At 39.6% G+C, this 27,023-nt stretch overlaps 1 protein-coding gene across 1 annotated transcript; it reads right to left on the minus strand.

Moving 5' to 3' along the window:
* LOC130703591 (innexin shaking-B-like) lies at positions 1 to 25,699 on the minus strand. The gene is made up of 3 exons (XM_057525019.2): positions 24,995 to 25,699; positions 12,598 to 12,817; positions 1 to 1,294 (listed from the first exon to the last, which is right to left on the minus strand). Exons 1-3 carry the CDS (start codon positions 25,352 to 25,354, stop codon positions 780 to 782), a joined length of 1,095 nt encoding a protein of 364 aa, XP_057381002.1. The 5' UTR covers positions 25,355 to 25,699; the 3' UTR covers positions 1 to 779.
* Between the last annotated feature and the right edge of the window lie 1,324 nt (positions 25,700 to 27,023).

Genomic DNA, 27,023 nt, shown 5'->3' on the forward strand with positions numbered 1-27,023 from the left:
CTAAAAAGAGGGAAAAAGGGATTTTGTTTGTTTTTTTTTTTTCTTTCGTTGAGAAAAAAAAAGTGATTGGTGTTGTCCAAGAAACACCACACAAAACACACACACACACACACAGAGGAAGGAGACGAACCGAATTATTATTTTTTTTTTTTTTTTTTGGATTGCTCTCCCTCTCGAGAAGCCTACACAGGGGGGCGTGTACGTGGAGTCACGAAATCTGAAGTCCGACAGAGAATTTGCATAAAAGCCCTCGCCCCAAAATGGAAAATTTCAAAAAAAAAAAAAAAAAAAAAAAAAAAATGTCAATGACGATAGCCGTGAGAGGACGAGGATGGCGCGAATTTGGCTCGTCCGTGTTCGCGGAATTTCGGCTGTCCGGAAGAAGCGGAATGGCCGTGTTGCCTGTGGGTCTGCATGTGAACGGATCCGGCGGCTGATTCGTCGTACGAGTCTCGTCGGGCGGGGGCTTTTGGGCGACGGAAAGATCCAGCGCTAACGGCGCCCAGATGGTGGCGGATGATGATGCCGTTGGGCGTTCGGAATCCCATGAATCCGGCCGAATGATCGCTCATTCCGGCGGCTTCCAAGTCGCGTATCTCAGTGTCGTAAAGCAGTCGGACTTCGGCTGTGGCTCCGGCTCCGGCGGAGGAAGCGGATGTGGAAAGTGATGCGGCGGCGGCGGCGGCGGCGGCGGAGGTCGATGGAGCGTTCGACCAAGTGTCGAAGAGGATATGTCTGCTATCGGAGGAGCGCTGGTTGTCTCCCGACGCCGCCCTGTGCTAAGCGTCCATAAAGTCTTTGCCGGTGTGGCCGAGCTTCTTGCCCAGCTCGTGCATCACCTCCTTGAAGATGATGGAATCGACGTTCTGTCCCAGCATGTAAAAGAGGAACCAGTCGCCCATTTTCGACTTGCGGACGATCGTGTTGATGACCTCGCGGTTGATGAGCCGGAATCGGATGTAGAGGAGGTAGGCCCTCATGCGCGGGCTCAGGATGATGATGAGCCGGTAGAGGAGGACGAGGGCCGTCAGGAAGCCGAGGATGAGGAACCAGAACCAGAGGAAGATGTAGATCTTTTCGTTGACGACGTTGAGCGGCAGGATGCAGAGCGCGTCGTGCTTTTCCACCTCGCCCGACGTGCCGAACTTGTTGAAAGTGCACTTGGTCATCCGCGGGAAGATGTAGATCATCGGGTCGATCCGCTCCTCTTGGTCGCGCTCCGCGAACGCGATCACGTCGAAGCCGAACGTCAGGAAGGCGCCGTCAAAGAACGTGTTCATCAGGAACATTTGCCCTGTTTGTTTGTTTGTTTGTTTTCGTTTTCGTTTTCGTTTTCATTTTTTTTTTTTTTTTTTTTTTTGCAATTTTCAAAAAGATTTTTCAAACAAAATACACGTTAATTTCATTTGTTTTCAAGTCCAATTTTTAAAAGAAAATTCAACCATGCCATGGAACAAAAAGTTTGGCTTGTCTGAGGACAAGACGAAAAGAAAGCTTTTATGATGGCTTGACTGGCCAAGAGGGTTCATTCAAGCTTGCCATTACTCATCCCCGTGACGTTGCTGGCCTCCTAACTCTTCAGCCTACGTTAGCCCGCGCACAAATTTCGAATATTTATATATATATATATATATATATATATATATCAAAGAAATAAAAAAAAAGAAAAGCTTTTATTATATCTATATATAAAAAAAAAAGAGCGCACCGTAACTGCAAGCCACACACACACACACACACACAATCCCGTGCAACTATTATATAGCGACGGATGAAAGGCAGCCACTCTCACGATCCCCTTCGTCTCAAGGATCAATCCATCTCTTCAACGTGTCTTTACGGCACAGTTACGTTCCTCTTCCCCCCCCCCTCGACTTTAAAGTTCATCATTTTTTTCTTTTTTCAACCCAGCAATTCGAACGTTTTTTACAGCGTTGCCAAACGATAAAAATGACAATCAAAAATTGCTTAACGTTTCGATGATTAATGTCGTTCATTTTTTTATTGCATTCTATCGCTCTAAAAGCTTCGTCAATGATTACACACAAAAAAAATATAGTTTATATTCGATCGCCTTTAACCTTGCCCCGCCCATTCTTCAGAAAAACCGGAAAGCCACGTCTGTCCAGTTCCAAAAAAAAAAAAAAAAAAGGCGGAAACCATCTACGTTTATTCGGCGTGACGAGTCGTCATCAAGGACTTTACGGTAGAGCTGGAACGATATGGTAACGATAGTTTGCAATTCCGGACAAACGCTTTATATACAGTATATATATATATATATGTATCCTTATGAAGGGATGGAAGGAGAAGGGGGTTTTCTTTCTATATAAAAGAAAATGACCCAATTTCTCATCAAAAGGTAATAGGACACAGTGCGGATGATTCCCTGAAAATGGGGAGCGGCCGCTTTTGTTCTCAATGTCCGTGAATTGTTACGTCGGGGGCTGGACGCATTTTCTTCTTATCGAAAATGGGTCGTGTGTGTGTTTTCATTGCAATCTTTGATGACGTACACACACACACACACACACACACACACAAAAAAAAAAGAGGGATGATCCCTTTTATTTGTGGGGGGGGGTGGGGGAGGGGGGTGGGAGATGGAGGAGAAGGCAAACTGCTTCCGCAATCGCAAAGCAGCTTCAAGGGAAAATGCTATAAGAATTGATTTATTTCGAGTAGAATTGCTTTTGTTTTTTTTCTGCTGGCTTTTTGAACGTCTCAAGTGTTCCACATCTATAAATAGATTGTAAACATTAGGCTGGCTACACAATCGAATCAACGTCTAGAGCGGGCTACAATGTAGAAAGACGTTCTTTTAAAATTCTAACGGAAAATGTCCGCAAAAGGCGATTACGCACGAAAAATCATTGGCTAATAATTATTCATTGAAAATGATCGGCAAAAGGTTTTTTTTTTGGGGGGGGGGGGGGGCATCTGAATCACAATCGACCGACGTTTCAAATACAATCGAAAAATAGAAAAAGGCCTTTTCTTTTCTTTTCTTTTCTTTTTAATTCTCCTATTTCAATTTTTTTTTTTAAAGAAATATTTTAATTCTGGCCGTTAACGGCTGGCCGATTTCAAAAGATCAATTTTGCCACACCGTCATAGATCTTTCCAACAAAAAAAAAAAAAGAGCAAAGAGCAAAGTGCTGCTTTTAAAAACACAGAGGCGCCTGTGTGTATATGCAACACAAAGAGCTTATTCTCCCTCATCCAAAGGTCTCCCACACACACACACACACACACACACACACAGCTCCTCTTTATACGAATCTATATATATTTTTTTTTCTTTCTTTCTTTCGAAACAGAGAGAGGCAGACTTACGATATTCTGGCCGTGTTGTTGTACTCGTCTTTCCGTGCATACACTAATATCGCCAGTGGTAAAAAGACGTCCGCCGTCAAAGACGTGTGAGACGCACACACAAGGAGCTCAGTTCTCAATAAAAAAAAAAAAAAAAAAAATAATAATAATTTATTTTATTTTTATACAACAGCCCCACCCCCTAAAAAAATCTGAAGAAAAGGAGGCTGTGTATATATATATATATATATATAAAGGAAGGATCGAGTCAAAGAGAGGAAGGAAACATCGGAGCGGAAGGCCAGAATCCCCAAGACGGGCGCAAGAAGAATTCCATGTTCCTACACACTTCCTCTTTTATCTATATATATATATACACATATATATGTGTGTGTATATCTATATATAGATAATAAATATATACAAGCATTATCTTTTGCGCTTGTCTAGAGATGCAATCCTGCAAACACAAACAAATCTATACCTGGCAATTTTTCTCCCTTGTGCAATCGTAAACGATTTGAAAAAATACAATCGTTTCTTGTTTTGATGCTATTTTTAAGTTTGATAACATACGATCGATGATTTTTGACGTTACTTTTTTTTTTTTTTTTTTTTTTTTTTGGTCTCTGTGACTTTCATTCAAATTTCATTTCCCAGAGGAGAAAAGGGAAAAAAAATTGGGCTACAAAAAGCAAGAAGAAGAGGAAACGTCAGCGAGTTAATATTCATAGCTTTGCCACTTGCTGATGGCCACGAAAAAGTCTTAAGTTTTCTTGTCTTGTTAGTGCGGCCCGCATCAAACAGTTTCCAACACGAGAAAGAAGAAAAAAAAAAATGCCTCTTCGTGTTACACGCGTCTACATCCGAGTAGACAGTGTGTCCTCTTACTGTACGGACTCTACATGCAAATGCGCTCACATTTCGCCCTCGAAACTGTCGCCATTGATCAGCATCCGTGCCGACGTGTTTTGTTTTTGAAAAAAAAAACACATCGAACGCGTTATTCGTATTTAAGTGGAGGGAGATATACATATTTTTTTTTAGAAATAAGTAACAAAAAAAAAAAAAAAAAACTTGAGATGCCCGGATTACATTCGACGTTTTCGATAAAAAAAAAAAAAAAATCCGTAACAACTTAGGGGACAAAAGGACCTGAAAGTGAATCATTGATTGAGGAAACGGCGGATGTAAAGGAACACGTTTTCCTTTTTTAATTCTAATCAGCTTTTTTTTTTATTATTATTAGTTATTGAAGAGAATAAAAAGGTGAGGTAGGATTGAGTTGCACCTTTGAAAAGAAAAAGAAAGGTGGGCAATGTAATAAAAAAAATACGAACATTAAGTGCTTAAGCATGTCCGTTTCCTCTCTGCTTTCACGCACGTCACGCCAGGTGTCACACACACACACACGAGATTCACTCTCCTCGTGTTATCCATTTTTTATTTCAACCTTTTTCCACTCACCCCCCCCCCCTGCAGATTATAACCGTAGGCGATTGTTTAAAAAAAAAAGACGCGAATTTCAAATGAAACATTTGGATTGTTGCGGTTTGCGAATCGATTGGTGAAACAGAATGCGGCCGTACAATTGGCGATGTGACGCATTTCTGGCCAATCCGAAACGTGTAAACGGCCAAGTAAAGCAGCAAAGTCTAAACGCACACGCCTCCCCTCCTCTGTAAAAAAAAGAGAAGAGAAAAGAAAAAAAAAAAGGCAGCAGAGCACCCTCCGCATTCCTTCCGGCTATACAGAATCTATACAGAGTTTTGGGCCATCGATCGATACACTTGCCTTTTCTCTCAGAGTGTGTGTGTGTGTGTGTGTAACGTGCAGCAGACTTTGCGTCTAATTACGTGCGGATCAAGGAGGGGAGGAACGGCGATGGGGGAATCACATGATTTAGAATATTTTTTTTTGTGTGTGTGTGTGTGTGTGTGTGTGTGTGTGTAAGGAAAAATGAAGTTGCGATTCCGTGTGGGTTAAGTTTTACATGTCGGGAGGTAAAGTTTGAAATGTTCCGGATATCCGGAAGACCGGAAGAATGCTCAAGGGAAATCGATCCGAGAGTCTCCATCCGTAAAAGAAAAACCTCCAAAAAAGTAATCCAGCAAAAAAAAAAAAAATCTAAAAAAAAAAAGGGCGTGGCAAAATCCCTTTTCTTTTTTCGTACTAACAAATGCGGATGGAGGAAAAGAACAAAACCCCTTTTATCACCTGATCTTTAGAGTATAGGGATCGGAAATGACAACAGTCAACGGAAGTCTATTTCTTTTCAAACCCCCCCCCCCCTTTTTTTTTGATTATTATTAAATTTTTTTTTTTTTTTAAGTTACGCAACATCCTCGTCATAAACACGCAAAGGCCCTCTATATAAACATTACACGTTTTGAAAGCGCCCACGCACAATTTGGTTAGGAGGACCGTGTCGTTCAAGGGCGTCCGAAAAAAAATATTTTGCGTGATTGACATTTACAGAACCAAATGACATCAATAAATAAAAGAAAACAAAAGTCTGAAGCACTTTCAACTATGGCTTTTGAAACGGGTCTTATCAAACAAGAGGGTCTTAACTCGTTGGCTTCCAACAGTTCAAGAGGCAAAAATCGGCTTACTTTCCAATTGATGCTAAACAAACTGGCAAAGAAGGAAAACAAGCGAGCCACTAATCGTCACGAATGTTTGCAATTGCATCGAGTTATTGAACAACAATTTGTTCCAAAAAAAAAAAAACACAATCGATTGCTCCGTGTTTTTTTTTTGTTTTTTTTTTTTACAACTATCGACTCGGCAACGGTGTCTAAAAATAACTTGCACCTGATCGATACGAGCGCGCCCCTATTTTTCTGTTTGAAAATGAAATTTGAAAATTTAAAATCAAGTTTGATCAAATTGAGGGGATAATGATGATGATGATGCGCCCCACTAGGCGACTCAACTACACACACACACAGACACAAAAAAAAATAAAAAGTTTGACGCTCAAGCTCCGACGATGGTCTCAAACTTTTTGCCAGGGGAATATCCAAACTATTTGTGGGAAAAAAAAAAAAAAAAAAGTTTTAGTCCTCGTTCGAAAAGCTCATCTTTTTTTTTTGTCTGTTTCAGTGGCAATTCCGGCGGCCCCCAAAAGTTTTCGATACTCGGCTACTATCCGCACTAGGCAAATAAATCAAAAAAAAAATGGACATTTAATTCGAAAGGATTTGCATCCAACAAACCCGTCGGCTTTCCCATTTCCGTTAGCCACTAAACATCCGTCCCATTTTGGCCTTTCACATCCGGCATTTTTTTTTTGGGGGGGGGGGGGGGGGGGGGGGGGGGGGGGGGCCTGTACGTCTTCGGGCGTGCGAAGATTGAACCTTGCGGCCATATATTGGCCGTTTCCCTCTTTGATTTCCGATAAATCTCACAAATCGGATGAGCAAACATTGACAATAAAATAAGAAACATTTGCTCGCCGTGTAGCTCATTTTTCAAGGTCGTACATTCTAGTCCCGGAACGCGAGTGGGAGAACACAAACAAAAACAAAAACAAAAAAAAAGCAGAGCCAATCAGCACAACACACAAAAAAAAATTAATAAATATTATTATTTCTTTTTTATGTTGAATGGTGTCAACTTTTATTTGGGGAATTTGCTGGCTGAGCTGAGGAAGGCTCTGTGAAGAGGATGGATCTGTTTTGGCAGACGCTGCCAAACATTTTTGTGTGTGTGTGTGTGTTGGGCCGTCTACTAGAGCGCACAGACTGGCTGTCAGGCCGTGCTCTCTTATCTGAGAGGCATCCATGTAGCAAAAGCAATACACGAGGCCAGCAGACACAGAGAGAGAGAGAGATGGCCATCATACCCATAAATCATCTGGCCGTGTTTGTTCAAATGGCCAGTTTCTCTTATTTTATTATTATTTTATTTTTTTTTTTGCTTAAAGAGAAAGAGAAACTTAAACAAGTGCCTCAACTACAAATCTGCTATGCACAGACACACACACACACACACAAAAAAAAAATAATACGGCAATAAATCATCAATTATTTACGCGAAAAAACAAAAAACAGAAACAATTCGAGGTGTTTAGAAGAAAAAAAAAAAAACAAAAAAAACAAACGCACGCATCAAAGCAATTGCAATCGAGCCGCTATAATTTATACGGCCGTACAAAATGGGACATCCATCATTTTGGCGCATTGCGTAACACACACACACACATATATATATATATATATATATATATATTTTGTTCCGGCTTGCTATTTTGGGAGGAGGGAGGGATGGACGACATTATCACTCACGGGATTGCCTTTCTGATGTCGGTCCACGCATTTTTTTTTATCCTACAAGATCGATATCTTTTGTGCTGGCCATTTTTTTTTTTTTTTTTTTTTTTTTTTTGGAAGGCAAATAAAAACAAAATGGCTGCTATCCTATTATTGCATTAAGAGATGTATGCAATATTTTTCCGGGCCTGCAACTTTTCTTCGCCTTGTTTGCCAATGATACCTCATTTGCATTAGCGATGGGTGTGGTGACTCTATTATGTAAACACCCTCTACTTTCATATATATTATTTGATTTTTTTTTTTTGGAAACAAAAAATCGTTTTAAAGTCCAACCAAATCTCATAATTTTTTTTTTTCAAACATGACAATGCTAAACAAAACTGCAAATCAATCCGATTTAAGTTTTTCAACAATTTTTTTTTTTTTTTTTTTTAAAGACCACTGACGAGCCAAGAAATGTACACCCCATCCTCCCCTTCTTTTAAATGGAACGGGAAGGCCAAAAAAAAAAAAAAAAAGAAAAAAGAAAAAAAAAAACGTCACGCTGCTGGAATTGAAAGTGGGTGGCGCTATCTACAAGCCTCCGGCAAAGAAGAAGAAGAAGAAAAAAAAAGGGAAAGAGGCTGATTGAATTGGCTATTTGAATAATTCATCAGTCGTTCCAGTCCCTCTGTGTCATCCTTCTTTCCGCGGCAGAAGGCTTAAAAAAGAAAAAAAAAAAAAAAGATCGGCTTTCATCTTCTTCTTGGCTGCATTGGCTGCTGTTAGACGTTTGTGTGTGTGTGTGTGTGTGTGTGTGTGTGTGTGCACCAGGGATGCCCATTGTCGTTGATGTCTCTTCGGCATCACGTCACTCAAGTGCGTCCTTTTTTTTTTTCTTTTTCCAAGCCTTTCTTTTATTTATTTATTTTTTATTATTATTTGTTAAACAGTAACTGTGGGTGTGTGCGCCATTTTCTTGAAACATTTATAATAGACAATGACAACGCTGTACGTTCGAAATGGATGCGCGCGCAATTCGAATTTCTTTTGCGAAAAACCTCTCGAAACATTTTTTTTTTTTTTTTTTTAAGGAAGAATTTTTTTTGTTTCCTCATTTTATTGATTTCTTTTTTTTTTTTTTTTTTTTGTCTTTCGACCTCCTCCTTCCGTCTTCCGGTTTATTGATGCGTGTGTAAAGTGTGTATACACCACTATACTGTACCCAAAGCATATATAAAAAAAAAAAAAAAAAAAAAAGGAAAAGAAAAGAAGATGGGAGGGATATGGCACGCGTTCCTCGGGCGCAATTCCCGCAGGCGGCGTTTTATTGTCCGTGCGTGTGGAAACGTTCGGCTACTCTCTCCCGACTCACTCAAAACTTGTTTTCTTTTTTTATTTTTTAACTTCCAACAATTTTCGTTTTTTTTTTTTTTTTTTTTTTTTTTAAATTATAACTCCCCACTTTCTCTATTAAAACTGAAAGAAAAACAAGGACGGGTGATCCACAAAACGATAAAACATCCCGTGTGCGCGATGACATAACCAACTGGCACGTTGATATGAACTTTATCTTTTCTAATGCTTTTATTTTTCAAAAACAAAAAATTTAACCCAGTTGAATAGCAACGCTAGTAAGGCGATAACGACCCACGACCAAGGACTGGACACTGCAGCAGCCAAGCCGGGGCAAAAAAAAAAAAAAAAAAAAAAGAGAAAAAAGAAATGTTGAGGCGCGCAGCCAAAAGCCCCAAATCCAATTAGGAAAACGGACGGAGAGAGAGAGAGCGAGAGAGAGCTGTATATAGAGCAAAAAAAAAAAAAAAAAAAAAAAAGGAGTACAGAGGATAAGACTTTGCGAGCTCGGGTCTGCGGGGTTGCTCCTTTGCTAGCGCCTGCCATCCTTACACACTACATCATGCTCCTTCAACGTCCACACGCTTTAGTTCTCTTGGCCCTCCTCTTTTCTTTTCTTTTTTTTTTTTCTTCCTTCTTTTGTTGTAAAAAAAAAAAAACCCTGACACAGAGAGAGACAGAGAGAGAGAGAGAGAGAGAGAGAACTATCGGCTCCGACAATCCTGCACACTCCAAACGCCGGCCCGTTCGTTCAGCAGCAAAGAACCTCCCCGCGTCTTCATCATTGATCTGTTTGGCGGTTGGGAAGCCGCGCGCGTCTGACGGGCGACTTTCTCTCTGCGCCAGAGAGAGAGAGAGAGAGAGAGAGAGAGAGAGTCACACACCCTACCCTCTCCTACCCCACTCCCACCCCCATTTTTTTTTTTTTTATTCTTTTTCCCAAGCTCCTATAGCTATCACGCAGCTGGATATATGTGCGATTGAATCAATCGATAAACGGACCAACGGATAGACACTACATTTGATGTCGTTTGCTAAACTTTGTGACGTTTGCGGAAAGAAAAAAAAAAAAAAAAAGAAAGAATTTTTTTATATGAAAAAAGGGGGGGGGGGAAGGGGGAGGGACGCAAAATGACCCAATCATCAGTTTCATCAGATCAGTTCAATGAAGCTGTTCGACAATAAGAAATTTTTCTTTTTTCGTTGTTGTTTTTTTTTTCTTCTTTTTTTCGTTTGATAAAAAAAAAAAAAAAAAAAGTCGGCAGAAATTCCACGTCTTTCGGAAGGAGGAAGGAGGGGGAGCGCGATATCATCAACGAACAAGATTAGAAAAAAGAAAAAAGAAGATCCTTATATAATAGCCTATGGATCAATCAGTACATGCTCGGAATATTTCTTTCCATCTGGCGACGTTGCAGCCGCCATCCCCCAGCACACGCACACACACACACACACACACACACACACACACACACAAAAAAAAAAGAAGATTACACTTTTTATATATATCTTTTTTTTTTTAAAGATTCAGCAGCGGACGGATAGGCATTGTGCGGATGCCATGCGGCTCCTTATTGTCTTGTATACACACTCTGTGTGTGTGTGTGTGTGTATATATATACAATCCCCCCCCCCAGCTTGCTGAAAGAGAAAGTCTTCGACCACAAAAAAAAAAAAGTCAATGAAGAAAATGTTTTAGAATTAAATGAAAAATAACGGCATTTGATACTCTTGCGCTATTCCCGAGATATGCAAAATAAAAAAATAAAAAAACGCTGAATGCGGCATTGCCAATAAAAAAAAAGTCGACAGCTGCAGCAGACGAAATGCGTTTCAAACGAAGATGAAAGAAAATATATATCTCAAAAAAGAAAAAAGAAAATGTGGACTCTAGGGCCTTGCCCTTATATCACGTCCGTTCTCTACACATATATTTTTAAAGAGTCCAACAACAACGACAAAAAAAAAAAAAAAAAAAAAAAACTCCAGCTGGACAAGACAGGCTTTTCACTTGCCGTCCGGTACTTTGTACTTTATCCGGCATCTCAAATAAAAAAAAAAAAAAAAAAAAAATCGGGATCGCAAGATCAAGAAACGTTCGGTATATATATATATATATATATATATATATATATTCGTCTGTCGTGTTAAAAAAAAAAAAAAAGGGGGGGGGGGAGAGAGTTGAATCGGTTGGGGGGTCCTGAAATCAATATGGCACTAGCGTAAATATAATAGTAGTATCCACACTCTCTTATTTTCTTTGACGTAAAAGCCAATAGCAGAGTGCCTTCTTTTTTTGGCCTTTAAAAAAAAGGAAAAGGAAAAAGAAAGGGGCTTTGCTGAACCGCAACAACAACACATAGGATGAGCTGCACAGTCCAAAGAAAGCCACGAAAAAAAAAAAAAAAAAAAAATCAATAAACAACAAGACAAAACAAAACAAGAAAAAAAAAAAAGGATAACCGAAAATTGCGGGAAAAAAACAACAGCACAGAAATCTGGCGATGCGCATCAAATGATTTTCTCGGACGGCCAATCGTGAAACGCTAAATGACAGCAAGCCATGGCCGCAATTCTTTGACAATGTCAAAAAGAATGCCCCTGACATTTCAAAAATAAATAAAACAAAACAAAAAAAAACAAAAACAAAGAAAAGAGATAGAAATCGTGGGGTCGGGTATGAAAGGGATGCCTTCATTTCCTATGAAAACAATGAGGTACAAGAGCGAGTTGAACCATCAGCAGTTTCTGCCTATTCTTTAATACACGGCCGTGAAACTTTACTCTCTCGCTGTCTGTTGTTCAACAACACGAGCACACACACGGGGAGAGAGAGAATAGTGAAATGAGAACGAACCACGCGTGTGTATGTGTGTGTGTGTGTGTGTGTACGTATTGTATAGTAAAGGTACAGAACAAGAGAAAGGGAAAGCCCGGGCGGTACAATCAAGCTACTGATTAGGTGGTCATTAGCGCAAGGAAACCTTTTGCGGTATGCAGCTCAGCGAATCTTGGTTACACAGAGCAGCAGAGCCTCAAACAAAAGGAATCGTGCGCAAAGAGAACCCCCCCCCCCCCCCCCCAACATCCACATGAAAAAGGCCCGACGGCTAAACGCCAACAACCGTACGCGTGTTTCCTGGCGATGTACAGTACACTCCCGCTCCATATTTCCAAACTACATCCCCCCCCCCCCTTTTTCATCATTTGCAGTACGAAACATGAAAAATAAAAATAAAATAAAAAAAAAAATGGGTCGCTACGTAACCACTTTGAGTAGTGGCGTAACAATAGTTAAATGCGCGTAGGCCTTTATTTATAGGACTTGCAACACAATCGAAAGGGGGGGAGGGCGCACGTTTTTTTTTGTGTGTGTGTGTGTGTGTGCAAAACTTAACTCTATGGAGTTGTTTGAAAAAAAAAAAAAAAAAAAAAAAAAAACGAAAAAGCTTTTGATAAAGTTTTGATAGTGCGCCACAATGTTTTGAATGTAGGTACGTCATAATCCGCAGGCCGTTATTCAGAGCACGGCCTTTTGACGTTCCCCGTTTTGAACGATCACGTGACCAGTCAAATGCCATACACACACGAAAAAAAATAATAATAATAAAAACTAAAAAAAAAAAAAAAAAAAACCAAAATAAAATAAAAGAAATGGAAGACTTACCGACGACGTTGGCCAGGGCGAGCGTCTCGCAGAAAAAGTAGCGATAGGCCCACCAGTTGTGATGTTTGAGGTTGTCGACCAGGTAGTCGAGCAGCAGTTTCTTCTTCTGTTTCTTCTCCACTTCCGAGCAAATGCCCACGTCCAGATCCATCATCAGGGCGTGGATCTTGCCCGCTTCCCAGTTCTTCCATAGCCAGCGAGGCACGTAGAACAGGATCGCCTGAAACACACACACACACAGATAATAACATCATCATTATACATTTTTTTTCCCCCTTTATTTATTTATATATATATTAGACAAAGTGACGTGTGTGATCATCTTACATCATCTATTGATCTAACATGTCCACCCTATCAAAAAGAAATCCCCCCTTTGTACATTGTTAACGCATAACGGACACACTATCCCCCTAGCATCTCGTTAATATTATTTATATTAAAAAAAAAAAAAAACAAAAAAAAAAAAAAAAAAAGATTTTTTTTTTTTTTAATTATTTAAAATTTTTTATGTAAACTATTACGCAAGCCGTTTAATGAAATGCTTCAGCTGTTTGGAGAGAGCGTCCTCCATTTTCCCTGGCTCTTTTCTTTTGGAGAGTGCGAAAATGTCCGAAAGGGGGGGGGGGACGACACATGGCGGCTAATTAGTGCTTTGCCGAGTAGTAGTCGTGACAGTTAAAAAAGAAGAAGGCTTTTCGCTCCCCCCCCCCCCGCTCTTCTTGCTACTAATATGACACTAGAGAGAGAGAGAGAGAAGACGGAATACCGCCAGCTGTGACTGTCTGTTACTTGTGGCGGGGGAGGAATAACTTTCATCCTCAAGTCACTTCCCCGTTTAAAAAAAAACAAAAAAAAAAAAAAAAAAAAAAAAAATTTCTTTTATAGTTAAGAAAGAAGAAGAAATAAAAACATGGCACACAGTTCAATAGGAGCGCAGCAGCCGGAGGGGAAGGGAGGGATAAGCAAAAGGAGAAACAGGAGCTTCCATTTATTTCCCCGTGTTTCACGTATGCAGCCGAGGCACTACGTTCCTTCTTATTCTTATTCCTGGAAATAGATCGCAGCCAACAAACAAGAGACATCGCTTTTTGGCCTCCATTTTCTTGATTCGTTGTGTCATTATACAAATATAAAAAACTAAAAAAAAAAAAAAAACTAAAAAAAAAAAAAAAAAAAAAAAAAGATTCCCGCGTTCATATTCGGGAAAAAGACGTGAACGCTCGGCTAAACGCCGAATCCTAGAACTTTTCGCATTGTATTTGTTTGTTGTTTGCGTATGAAACAACATTATAATGCGCTTAATGATAATGGACGGGCCATTTGGGAAGCCGGAGGGAAAGGAAAAACAAAATCGGCCAGACATGAAATCCCGCGGATGAAAGAGATAACCAACTGCAGCGTGAATTGACGCGTGTTTTCTAGTCGGCCGCACGGCTATCTCTGTTGGCATTAATAAATGAAACATCATCCGAAAAAATCACAGTGATTGACATTGACTTTCCACATTTTGCCGGAAGATTAAAAAAAAAAACGTGAAATGCTTCATCATATGCAGATTTTCGTGATTAAAAAAAAGACGCTTTCAAAAAAAAACAAAAAAATCGTTGACAAGTTTGAGCGGCACGTAAGCGCATCTGCAGTGTTTCTACTTGGATAATCATCATAAAAAAAAAAATAAAAAAAAAGGAAAGGAAAGTTTGTAATACGGGCAGACGTCCCTAACCCGAAATGCGCATTGCATAATAACAAACGTCAAAAGAATAAAAAATGCAGCAGTGTAACAAAACCCCAGACCAAGATCAATGATGGGTGGAGCAATCAAAACAGAAGGGCGCAATTTTTTTTTATTATTATTATCGCGTGCGACCAGCTAATAAGAAAAAAGAATTACACCATGCGCCCATTAAAATGATGACGATCAAATTCCTATTTAATTTCATTTTCCTCGTTATTCAATGAGTCATCGCTTCATTTAAATGTTTTTTTTTTTTGTTTTGTTTTTTAAACTTCCCTTCATTTATTGTTGACGTGATGAGGCACCTCTTCAAACCCTCCATCGTTGAAAATAATAATAACGCGCTACGTTGGGCCTCTCCTCGTGTTCTTTTTTTTTTTCACGCACGCACATCGCCGTATCATCAAACAGAATTAAAATAATAATAATAATAATAATAATAATAATAATAAGAGAAGCCCATCTTTTTCTTGAACTGTTACCCTCCACACGTCAGTTGAAAACTCGACAGTCTAATATCGGGCACTCCTTTTTTTTAAACAAATGACGGACGAGCCTTTCGACCGTCTTCACACCTCCATAAAGTTTGGGGATGAGAAGGGGATCGAATTGGCGAAACGACAGGGACAAAACAATGGCGTGAAATCATTGGATGCCAATCATCAAGGTATATAGTAGACACTACATTACACGTATATAGGCAATAGAATGTCAAAGGACGGCCTCGCAAAGTGTGTGTGTGTGTGTCTGTGTCTGTGTGTGTACAGCGTTGCTATTCAGTTATCGATCTATAAGGCAAATATATATATATATATATATTTGTATATAAAAGGAAAGGGGTAAAGCTATATAAAGAAGTGGGTGGGCAAACATTTACAGCGTGTCTTTATCCATCTTTGCCTCTTACCTAACATCTGAATGTAATAACGCTATCAAAACTAGACACCAGAGGGCCACTGTAAAATCCTCGCCAATGGCATACAAATAAAAACGATTTTTCTTTTTTTTTTTTTTTTTTTTTTTGGGAAGGGGGGGGAGGTTCTTGATCCGATCGCTTGTCGAAATTCGATTGATTATTGTCGATTCAAACTCTTTTTGGCAATTGAATCGCGTCTTCTTTCCCCCCCCCCCCCTACCCACCAAAAAGAACGTGATGGGATCGACGAGGATTGATAGATTGTTCCAGCATTTGCTTCATCGATTGTTCTATCTTTTGCCCCACACACACACACACACACACACACACACCGGAAGAAAAAAAAAAAAAAAAAAGAGTGAGGAGAGGATGGGGAAGAAAATGGGAGCCTCATATTTCTATCACTTTGGCACTAAAGAATAAAAGAAACTCAAGAAAAAAAAAAAAAAAAAAGTAAAAGGTATAGGAAATAAAGACGTCGCTGACGCCCCGTTCCCGGCGGCCCGGAAGAAGGCAAAAAAAAAGGGATGGGGGATGGAAAAAAAAAAAAAAAAACTAAGGAAAAAGACACTTATCATCTTGACGTCAAAAGACCAAAAGACTCGAGAGCGTTTTCTCTTGTTTTATATTTTTCAAAAAAAATTTTGATCCGTTAAAAACTCAAATTTGCTTTTCCCCTATACGTCCGGGTTAAATGGAAGCTCCCCCTGCCCCTTTTTAAAATAGGATACTCGAGAAGAAGAAGAAAAGAGAGAGAGAGAGAGAGACCCTTTGATTCAATTATGAAACAAAAGTCGCCCCCCCCCCAAGAAACGACGAAGCAGCTGATTGGCTCCGTCTTTTCTGCGGGACTTGCGGGATTTTTTAAACAAGTTCCTAACGTTGCAAAAAAAAAAAAAAAAAAAAAAAAAAAAAACTGTTCTATCGAGTAACTCCACCTTTTTTTTTTTTTTTTTTTTTTAAACAAAACAAGTAATGGCATTATCCTCATGTGGAAAATAATTCAATCAACAAAAAACTTGATGCCAATATGCCAAGATACAAGAAAAAAAAAAAGTTTGGCTTTTAAGCAATTTGTTTTCTTTTTTTTTTGTTTTTTTTTTTTTGAAAGCCATGGAACTTTGCGTCTCGTGAACGAATCAATAACATGCAGACCGGATATAGGACAACCATCAATAAAAAAGGACACAGCAATAACCCCTCCTTCTCTTTTCTGCGGCTATCACGGCAGCAGCTGCGATAATAAGAAGAAATAGAGACACACACACACACACACACACACACACACACACACACACACATCAGGACTTAATAACTGCATTCCAACCCCAACCCCCCCCCCCCCTTCACGCGGCGAAGTCTTCCTGGCCGCTAAACAATTGCGTAAATCAAATGGGGAAAGGCAAGACGTAAAGAGACAAGCGACGCGAGCACATCGCAATCGATTCATCATCGGGTATTTTATTATTTTTTTTTCTTTTTCTTGTCGTTCATCGCTCGTTAGTAAAACGGCGTGAATCAATGTCGAGCATCGTTCAAAAAAAAAAAAAAAATTAAATAGAAATCCAGCGCTGCCTGATTTCTATTGGCAACGTCCCGATCAAAGTCGGAGAATGCCCGTCCATCGCAATTCATCGCCACATTTTCTACACTCGTGACTGCCTAATAAGTTTGGCAACAGAGCACCGCTCCACTGCCAATAGATGTTTTCCCGTCTGCAATTCGTGATGTTATTTCATTCTAATTTTGTGTGAACCCCGGCAATTTAAAAAAAAAAAAAAAAAAAAAAAAAGATGGCGTTGCTAACGTTGAAATTGAGCTCAAAATTCGTGTGTTCCTTTATAATTTTTTTTTTTTTTTTTTTTTTTTTTAACGGTAAAACAGTTCCTTGACAACGGGGGAACCTGTCACACAAATAGATCAAACAAATTCGACCGTGACGATAGCGAGAGACCCTGGCTAACACGCTGGCAATCGTGTCAGGTGGAAATGCCATCAAACTTAAAAATAAAACATTCATTTTCGTTTTCTTTCTGTTTAGTATACGATGTAAAATAAAAAGGGACTTCCTTCTCCAGATATGAATATCTTTCAACGCATTGATGGATGGACGGATAGTGTGCGATGGCCGTTTGCCACAGTCAACATATCAAACAGCAAGCGCCATTTCTACTGTGCATGGCAAAAATAAAAAAACATAAAAAAGACGAGGACATTTCAGGTCTGGAAACCAACAAACTTCAAAAAAAAAAAAAAAAAAAAAAAAACGTCAAGAAAGACAGTCTCGAATTATTTAAAAAAAAAAAAAAAACGAAACATGGGGCAAATAAAAATATGAGAAATGAATTGAGCCACGTCTAGCGGCAATGCTCCCAATAAATGACGTCATCAAAATGAAGAGGCGACACACACACAAAAAAAAAGAGACCCAATAATTGGGTAGCCCTTCCAAAAACAAAACAAAAAGAATTGAGAAGAAGAAGAACAACAACAACAAGAAAAAAAAAAAATGTGCTCCCAAAGTGGAACGTCGAGAGATGGACAACCTTTTCTGGCAGTCACGCCGCGATGCAATTAAGTTCCACGAGTAGAACCTTTCTCCTCTCTTTTCTTCGGGCCTGTAAAACACGCAGTTACGAGAGGGAAAGAAAAAAAAAAGGGAGGCGATAACAGGCAACAAACAGTCTGGATAGCGTCCAGTGTCACTGGGAATGTTTAAAAACAAAAAACAAAAAACAAAAAAAAAACAAAAGGAAAAATTTGTGAACCTTCTCTCTCTTATGTTTGACTGATTGTTGATGACGTCATTATGTATTTCTTTTCTGTTGGCAACTGAATCATCAGCTGATTCGCATAATTGACTGAAAAATGAAGAAAAAAAAAAAAAAAAAAAATGTCTTTCCATCAGCCTCGAAAGTTGAACGATTGTGACTGTAATGGACGGTGCCATCCATTAAAATAAACGGTCCAAGACGTACGCGTTGTATGAAATTTACATAATATCTCTCAACAACTCTTTTTCTTGGCCTTCTTTTATTGATCGATATTTAATTCTTTTCTACATGTAAATTTTTCCTCCTTTCTTTTATGTTTATATATAGAGAAATATATCTAACGGTAGACTGTAATGGATGCATACAGGCCCGGCTGTTCCAAGAAAAAAAAAATAAAATAAAACTGGCGCATATGTTCAAATAGAGTTTGAACGCATCGATCGATTTCCCTCTGGCGGCCGCTTAAAATTTCCCCCCCCCCCCAAAAAAAAAAAAAAATTTCAGTTGCCTTCTTTTCTCAGTTGAGTGAACGGAAGAAACTACACACGTCCGGTCCGAATACATTTCGACCGTGTTATTATTTGTGTCTGTGCGGTCATCCGGGCCCATTTTTTTTTTTCTTTTAACCATCTGTTTCGCTAGGCTAAAAGAACATTTCGCAGTGATGGATCGATCAAAGTTGCAGACGAAAAAAAAAAAAAAAAGTCCAAGTCAACTTTGATGACATGAAAAAAAAAATATATAATAATAATATAATTCCGTGTGTCTGTTTTGATGTGTACGGGATAGAGAAACTGGTGCGTGGCAGCTGCGATCCTCTTCCACGAAGCCCGGGGTAGGTGATGATGGTAACAGCAGTGCGGTTAGCTCTGCTGGCCTCTCTCATCCCCCCCCCCTTCCCCAATTACACGCGCTCCGTGAGTTGAATAAAAGAGTGGCCAAAAAGACGCAAGTGTGTTGATGGAAAGCGTTGACGCATTCAACCCCCCCTCCATCTCCTCTTCCTCACATAAAATAGACGGGGTTTTTTTCACTTAAAAAAACACACGCACACACACACACACACCCTCTATTCTTATTATAGAGATAATGATGCGCTGCCACACGAGAACATCAAAAGGCTCACACGTGAGGAGGTCACAAATAAAAAAAAAAATAATAATAATAAAGACATCTTTCATTCGATTGTAGAGGTCGATCTTTCTTTATTTATTTTTTAATTATTATTATTTCTTTTTAACACCTTTGGCTTTTAAAAAAAAAAAAAAAAAAAAGTTGGGAAAAGGGTGGGGGCATTCTAAATATGGAGGAGAGCTAGCTACTTGATTGCCGACGACAAAAGAAATCAGAAGACTGCAATGACGCCTCCCCCCCCCCTGAAGAAGATGTTCTTTCCTCAATTCCCTCGTCATCCGGAGTCAGCCCCTACCTCCCTTTTTTTTTTTTTTTTTTTTTTAGAAGAAGAAGAAGAAAAGGATGTTGGGAGAGCGTCGACACAATAGTCGGATTTGCATAGCAAAGCCGACGACGGCCATCACGCAGGGCCAAAAAAAAAAAAAAAAAAAAAAAAAAAGAAGAGTCTTTGCTGATTTATCTCAATCCCGGGAAAAAAAAAGAAAAAGAAAAACGAAACGCGCAAGTCTAAGGGACTCATCATTAAACCCGGCCTCACGCACCGATAAAAAATAAAGAAATTCTTCGTTGCAAGTTTATTGGAGGGGGGGGTGGGGGTGGTAAAGAGGTATTGAATTTTTTGTCGGGGCAGATTGCAATTGAGAAGGCACAAGAAAGTTAATTGAAAAATAAAAATACTGGCAATAGGAGGAGTCACCTGTGTCAACGTGTCCCTCCCCCAATGCAATACGATTCGAGAAAAGAAGATGAGAGTTCCCTGGCCAGCAAAAAAAAAAAAAAAAAAAAAAAAAACGGAGGGTGCGCGTCCAGCAGTTCCAGAAAATAAGAAACTTTTCATTCGGTCTCACGGGCGGACAACCGAATTGATAAGTTTTTGATTTTTATTTGCCTTTAGCCTTACGAACTGATGGATCTTTTTCAACACCAGAGGGCCTTTTTTTTTTTTTTTTTTTGGTTTTTTTTATTTTGGAAAAAATTCTATTTATTCCCAGGGAGATAGGAAAAAGGAACTATTGTGTTCGTCTTCGTGACCCTAAACAATATTCTTTTGTTTCCGCCCCACCTCATCCCCCCCACCCCCCCCAAAAAAATGCATCACAACAGAACTTTTCATATTCGATTTAAAAAAAAAAAAAAAAAAAGAAATTATTTTTTTTTTTTGAAGCCAACTTCAATATGGTCACATATATGAGTTTCTTGTCTCTTCATCAATGCGCACTCTGCTGCAATCAAAATTTACTTTGCCCCACCCTCTCATCCGCCTTTTGCAATAGCAACGACTGAGTAACAGATCAAACATGTTTCTGATGAGACTTAAAGAGAGCCCTCCCTTTTTTTTTTTTTTTTTTTTTTTTTTTAAAGATACATCAGTTCTCTTCAGTGATACGCGTTGCCCCCTTCTCTCGACTTTGGGTGTGTCTTTTGTTTGAGGCTCCACCCACCCCTTCCGCCCCCTTTTCTTCCTATTTTTATTGAAAAAAGAAAAGAAAAATTTAAGCCAAGATGATGCAGCCAACGTTAGACGAATGGAATTCTTTCGGACGTCAAGTTGGGGCTGGCAGCAATTCATTAAATGCCAAACCTCTAGCTTCTGGGGAGCGGGGGGGGGGGGGGGCTTTATTACACAAATATGGCGCAGAGGGGCGAAAGAGGAGGACTTGGTTTTTTGGAAAGAAAAAGTTTATAGTTGATGACCATCATCGTGCATTTAATCCTTTTTGGCTCTTGTCCAAAACAAAGAAAAAAAAAAAAAAGTTCTAGACACACGCACTATTATCTCATTATGTTCGTCTGAATTTTCATTCATTAATAACCCACCCACCACCCTTTGGTGCGACACAGTCGAAACCTTCACACGAATCAATTTGAATTTCTCTTTTCTTTTTTCTAAAAAAAAAGAAAAAAAAAAAAAACCCAAAAGGGGAGAAATAATATGGGGCTTTTGGGATGGCCACATGCCTAACGACCGATATATACAACAGACATACTCGGTAAGACGATCGAACCCCCCCCCCCCCCCTCCTGTGTGCAGATTGCCCGTTTGGGTTGTTTGGTCCAATGTTTTGGCTTCGTCCACGACGAACAACGAACAACCCGAAAAATACATACACACACACACACACACACGCAAAACACACACAAAAAAAGAGAAGGGGAAACGGGTTAAGAGAAAAGGGACCGAAATGTCCAGTCAATAAACACAGCACGCACGCACCCGGGGGTTGCGGTCGTGAAGAATTATAGTCTTTAAAAAAAAAAAAAAACGTAAGGCAATGAAGATTCTTAAAAAAATTTCAACAAGCGTTTGATTAAAAAAAAAATGGTGTCTTTAATGATGATGTGGACGCATCACATCTAGCAGACGACAAAAAGGATCAACAATCATAGCCCCCCCCCCCCCCTTTGGTATTTCTAATAAACTAAGGGCGGGTTCGGCTGAGATGAACCCACCCGTTCTGGGATTATCACCGACCGTATCAAAAAAATTGTAAGCATCCAATTATTATCGTTTTGTTTTCTGCGACAGTAGGCGTGTGCCTTTCAAGAACAAAAAAAAAAAAGAGAGGAAAGAAACAACAGTGTGGGTAGAGAGAAACGAGTATAGCAAAGTTGATGTGAAGCAAATCGAAAAAAAAAAAAAAAAAAAAAAAGAATGTCGTCTGCTGTTTTTCCAAGAAGAAGAAGAGCCAGCAGGGAGCTCCTACATTCTTTTTTTTTTTTTCCTATTTTATTTCTTGGCACCGGTTTTTCTTTTTTTTTTTTTTTTTAACACACAACACATTCTACGTAGGCTGTATGATGGTACACACACACACACACACACACATCGGTTCGCTCAAATACACACACATAGACTCAGCCAAAATGTTGGCTACGTTCCAATATGTTGAAGAAAAAAAAAAAAAAAAAAAAAGACGCCTCGGCTTTTTTTTTTTTTTTCCCTTTCATTTTCTATGTGAAAAAAAAAGGAAGAAAAAACGATAAGGAAAAAAAAAAAAAAAAAAGCGTATTTCTCTTCTTGGGGCGTATGTGAAAACTGGCAACGCTGGAATAGCACACCCCTGCAATACAATGTCGAAAATAAATCGGGAAAAAAAAAAAAAAACAAAACAATGAAATGTAATACAAGAGGGCGCAGTATAAATGGCTGTTTCCATACTACTCTCGCGCGCGCAAAAAAACTCGAAAAAAACAAATGCACATCATCTCGAAAAGCCGAAAAGATTTCCCGGTTCACACGAAACGTTTAACAAAAAAAAAAAAAAAAAAACACCTTTGTTTCAAAATGGATGTAAGAGGAAACAGATCTATACGTGTATCATATATCAAACGAATGGTGAAAAGATGGACAAACTGTTTTTGGATCTTCTCCAGTTCCGCTTTTCTTTTTTCTTTAAAAAAAAAATTTTTTATTATTAAGGCGGCGTTGTTCTATAACCGGGGCATTTCGTTGTCCTTTTGATTTATGACTCTTTAAGCATTTTTCTTAATTTTTTTAAAACTCCTCCTCAAGAAAATCATCAAATTATGTCTTGATTTCTTGTACCTCCTTCCCGCAAAAGAAAATGTGTGAAGGGACATGCAGCATTCTATTTTTAAGGCCAGCGCAAACGGAACTTTGGTGCCCCTACAAGTTAGTATATACAAAACGGCTATAGTTATATATACTATATATATATATATATATGTATGTGTATAAATATACAACGTCAGCGCAGAGAGAGAGAGACGAAGGGGGCGCGAAAAGGGCAAGAAAAATAGTTGTATACCAAAAGAGTTTGGACGTGAGTCTGGAGGTCGACAGGGTCGCTGTAAAGCCTACCAAAGACTATCCATTTTGATTTTTTTTTTTTTTTTTTTTTTAAAGGAAACAAACTTTACATTCTCATTTCCTACACATACACACACACACACACACACAAAAAAAAAATTCCCCGATATTTTCAACAATTCAATATGTTTTTATCACATTTTGTGCTCGGCTCATCGTTTTTCGTGTGGCGTTCATTTGGACATTGGCCAACATCAGCGTTCTGCCCTTTTTATTTTATTTTTTTTACTTGTACTTGGGGTGTTGTGTACCCGAAAAAGAAAAGGACGCCTCTCGTATATACACACACACACACACACACTTTTTTATATTATAAATAAATAAATATAAATATAAAGAATTATATGTATATATAAAAGGACTAGGAACCCTTGGCAAAGCAAACGCCAACGCCCCCTTTCTTCTATCTCCCCCCCCCCCCAAGAAAGTTGCACAAGCTCTGCGATTTTTTTTTTTTTTTTTTATACAAAATAAAAAAAAAAAAGAAAACCGTACGATGAAAATTGAGATAGAAGCAAACCAAGCAACAACAACAACCTTTAAAAAAAAAACGACCTTATATATATATATACACAATAGGCCTAAAACCTTACGGATGGACAACTTCTTGGCTACCTCTTGTACAAGAAAAAAAATTTCTTACTAGACGGAACAATCAGCTCTGAAAAAAAAAAAAGAAAAGCCGGGCCAGCAACGTATATATAAAAAAAAAAAAAAAAAAGGCTGGAGTGCGAAAGGAATGCCAAACACAAGCGCGAGTTACGAAGAAGAGCTTCCTTTCGCTTGACGATGGGTCGATCGCTACGTACGGACCAATGGTTTCCTATACGTCAAGGCTAAACTTTGAAAGAAGAAGAAAATAAAAAAAAAAAAAAAAAAAGTACAACAACAAGAAAAGAAGATCCGATAGGCTCCGGCAGCTTCAACAACTTTTTTTTTTTTGTTGTTGTTGGGATGGCCAGGGTTCCCGGATATATACAATGTGTGTAAATCACTGGTGTGTGTCTCTCTCTCTCTCTTGTTGAGGAGAAACAAACAACTGCATTATTCAACTGTCATGGCCGCGGAAACTGGCGGCCATTTGGAAAAGACGGCAAAAAAAAAAAAAAGAAGAAAGACAAGGACGTGGAGATTCATTAAGAGTCCATTAATGTTTCGCCGAGACCTCCTTACGGTTAGCAGCGCGTCGAAGAGACAGCTCTCTCTTTTTTTCTTTCGAGGGGCAAAGACGATGGAGAATGCACGAAAAAAACAAAAAAAAAACAAAAGAAGGCAGTCATCAATCGATGGTGATGATATGGCCCTGCCTTTTTTTCCACCCCATTCACGGACGTAGCCAAAAAAAAAAATGAGTGTTGAAAATTCGTTGAAAAACTTTTATTTTCGAGGGGCGAAATCGAATAGAAAGCAAAAAAAAAAAAAAAAAAAAAAATACCCCCGCAGCCCCCACGTCGTTTGACGTCATCAGCCAAAGAGCACGGGCCGGAAATCGATCCAGCTGCACGAACACGGTTCTCTCTCTCTCTCTCTCACACTCTCTCTATCCCTCCTCTAGATATATATACATATATATATGTCTGTGTGTGTGTGTGTGTACACACAGTCTGTACATGTATAGCGGAAGCAAAAAAAAGACACACACACACACACACTTGAAAAAAGAAAATATTTCTTTCCTTTTATTTTCATTTGAAGAAAAAAAAAACGTCCTACTCGTCGTAGAGAGTGGAATCGGACACGCCAATCCGCAATCAAAAGGTCCCGCTGTGTGTGAGGGAACCCTTGACACACACACACAGACGCAGAGTGGACAATAAGGGAACTAACGAACGAGTGGATGAAGAAAGAAAGAAAAGAAAAAAAAAAAAAAAACAGGGAGGAGTTTCGCCAAGTGTTTAAGTGAAGAGGACTCAATCAAAGCATCTCTTTACCCCTCTGCGTGTGTGTGTGTGTAAGAAAAAAAAAAAAAGAAAAAAAAAAAAAAAAAAGGAGGGGAAGAGTACCTGGAAGAAGAGGCAGAAACAGACCCACTGATAGTACTTGACGTATTTCTTATCAGCCTCGTCTCTGGGCGCCCGGTCGACGCCCGGATGGGGCACCTCGAACCCGACCTTTTTCAGGTGGGCACTGTGGATCGTATAAGTCGAATGGATCCAGCAGTAGGTGTTGAGGACGTCCTCGGGGATATCCTTGGTGTGGATGCAGTCGATCGGATTGCCGACGTACTGTCTCGTCGTCACAATGAGACTGAACGCCAGCAGGATCATGACCGTGATGCTGTAGTGCAGCCGGAAGACGGACGAGTCTATGTGGATGTGGCTGACTTTGATCAGGTTCTTGAGACCGCGGAATATGTCCAACATGGTGGCCGTAGTTTAAGATTTGCGCGCGGGAGAGGAGCGTGTGCAAGTGCGGAGCTGAGAGGGACTCGGTTGACGGCGCTCAAACGGCGGCGGCAACGGAGCACTCAGCCACACTCGACACGGATCTTCCGCTTTTTGCCCGACTCCTTCTGGCCGTCCTCCTCCTTCTCCTCCTTCTCCTCCTTCGTCTTCTTCTTCTTCTGTCCCTACCACCGCACGATTCCTCCACGTTTGCTGGTGCCGTCGCCGTTGCTTGCGCCACCACCACCTTGTCCTGCAATCCGACAAACCATCGATTGCGATGATTGCTGCACTCGGCTTATTACCCTGACTGCCACCTTTTTTTTTTTTTATTATTTTGTGTTTGGTTCGAATTTGATTTTTCCTTTTTTTTTTTTTTTTTTTTTTTTTTTCCTTGAACGGGCCAATTCAATGCGAAATGAGCGACGCCGATTCAATCCGGATAGACCACCACGAATGCGCACCACAGTCCACACAACGAGCCGATGTAGTTATTCCACTAGGTGTTGCTGCCGACAATGTCACTACTCGAATCCGTCGATTCGATCGGTCCATAGTTTGATGGACGGCTTACCGATCAATTAGCAATTCTTCTTCTTCTTCTTCAAAAATTCAAAACAAAACAAAAACAAAAACAAAAAATACTCTGAAAAAACGAAAAATGGCTACGTCTCCTTGATCTCCAACTTCATCTTTTTTTTTGTTTGTTTGTTTGTTGTTGTCTATCCCACGTCGATTCAATTTCAAATTTCGCGCCCAGCGGCCAATTTTTTTTTTTTTTTTTTCTTTCTTTTCAAAACAATTTGAAAGAAGAAAAAAGCTTCAATTTCTTGTTGTGATGTGCTCGTGCGAGATGAGGCCTCTCTTTCTTTTCGTCTTCAGCTGCTTCCTCTCGAGCTTCTTTTGATATCGGCCGTTGTGCTGCCTCCTTTTCTTCGTGCCGCGACGATGGAATCCAACAACAATGACGACGGCCAGATGATGACGGTGCGATCCAGCGACAACAACGATGCTGACCGATGCTCATACTGTGCACGCCCCGACTTCTCTACAACACAATTCGCCACACACACTCCTCCTCTCTGTACTTTCTTCTTTCCCGAAATCAGGAAAAAAAAAAAAAAATGAAGGGGGGGGGGGGCCCTCTCGACACCCCCACACACAGACACAGACACACAGACACACACACAGGCAGCCCTTCGAGCGAGTAGTATTGTAGAGTCCACTGATGCGCTACGCACTCGAATGATCGACAGTCTCGCAGTCCAAATGATCAATTGGAAAGGAAACGTTTTTGCAACCCCCCTCCTGTGCTCCTCTTTAGAGGCAATGAACGATGTGCATCAGAAAATCAAAAAAAAAAAAAAAAAAAAAAAAAAACGGAAGTAAAATAAACGATGGGCAAAACAAGTAAATAAGAAAACAAACGAAAAAATCGCGAAACGAAACTGCACTTCTTTTTTTTTTTTTTCCTTTTGAATTCCCCTCCTTTTTTTTCACGAAAACTCACGCACTCGTCAAACACAAAATCATCGGGACCCCACCAAAAAAAAAAAAATAATTTTGAAATTCCCGGACGAGGCAAAGAAACAAAAAAAATGAACGCTCTCCTTTTTTTTTTTTTTTTTTTTGTTGTGCCCCCCCCCGA

This window comes from Daphnia carinata, chromosome 8, assembly GCF_022539665.2.
Source record: "Daphnia carinata strain CSIRO-1 chromosome 8, CSIRO_AGI_Dcar_HiC_V3, whole genome shotgun sequence".
Classification (NCBI taxonomy): Eukaryota; Metazoa; Arthropoda; class Branchiopoda; order Diplostraca; family Daphniidae; genus Daphnia; species Daphnia carinata.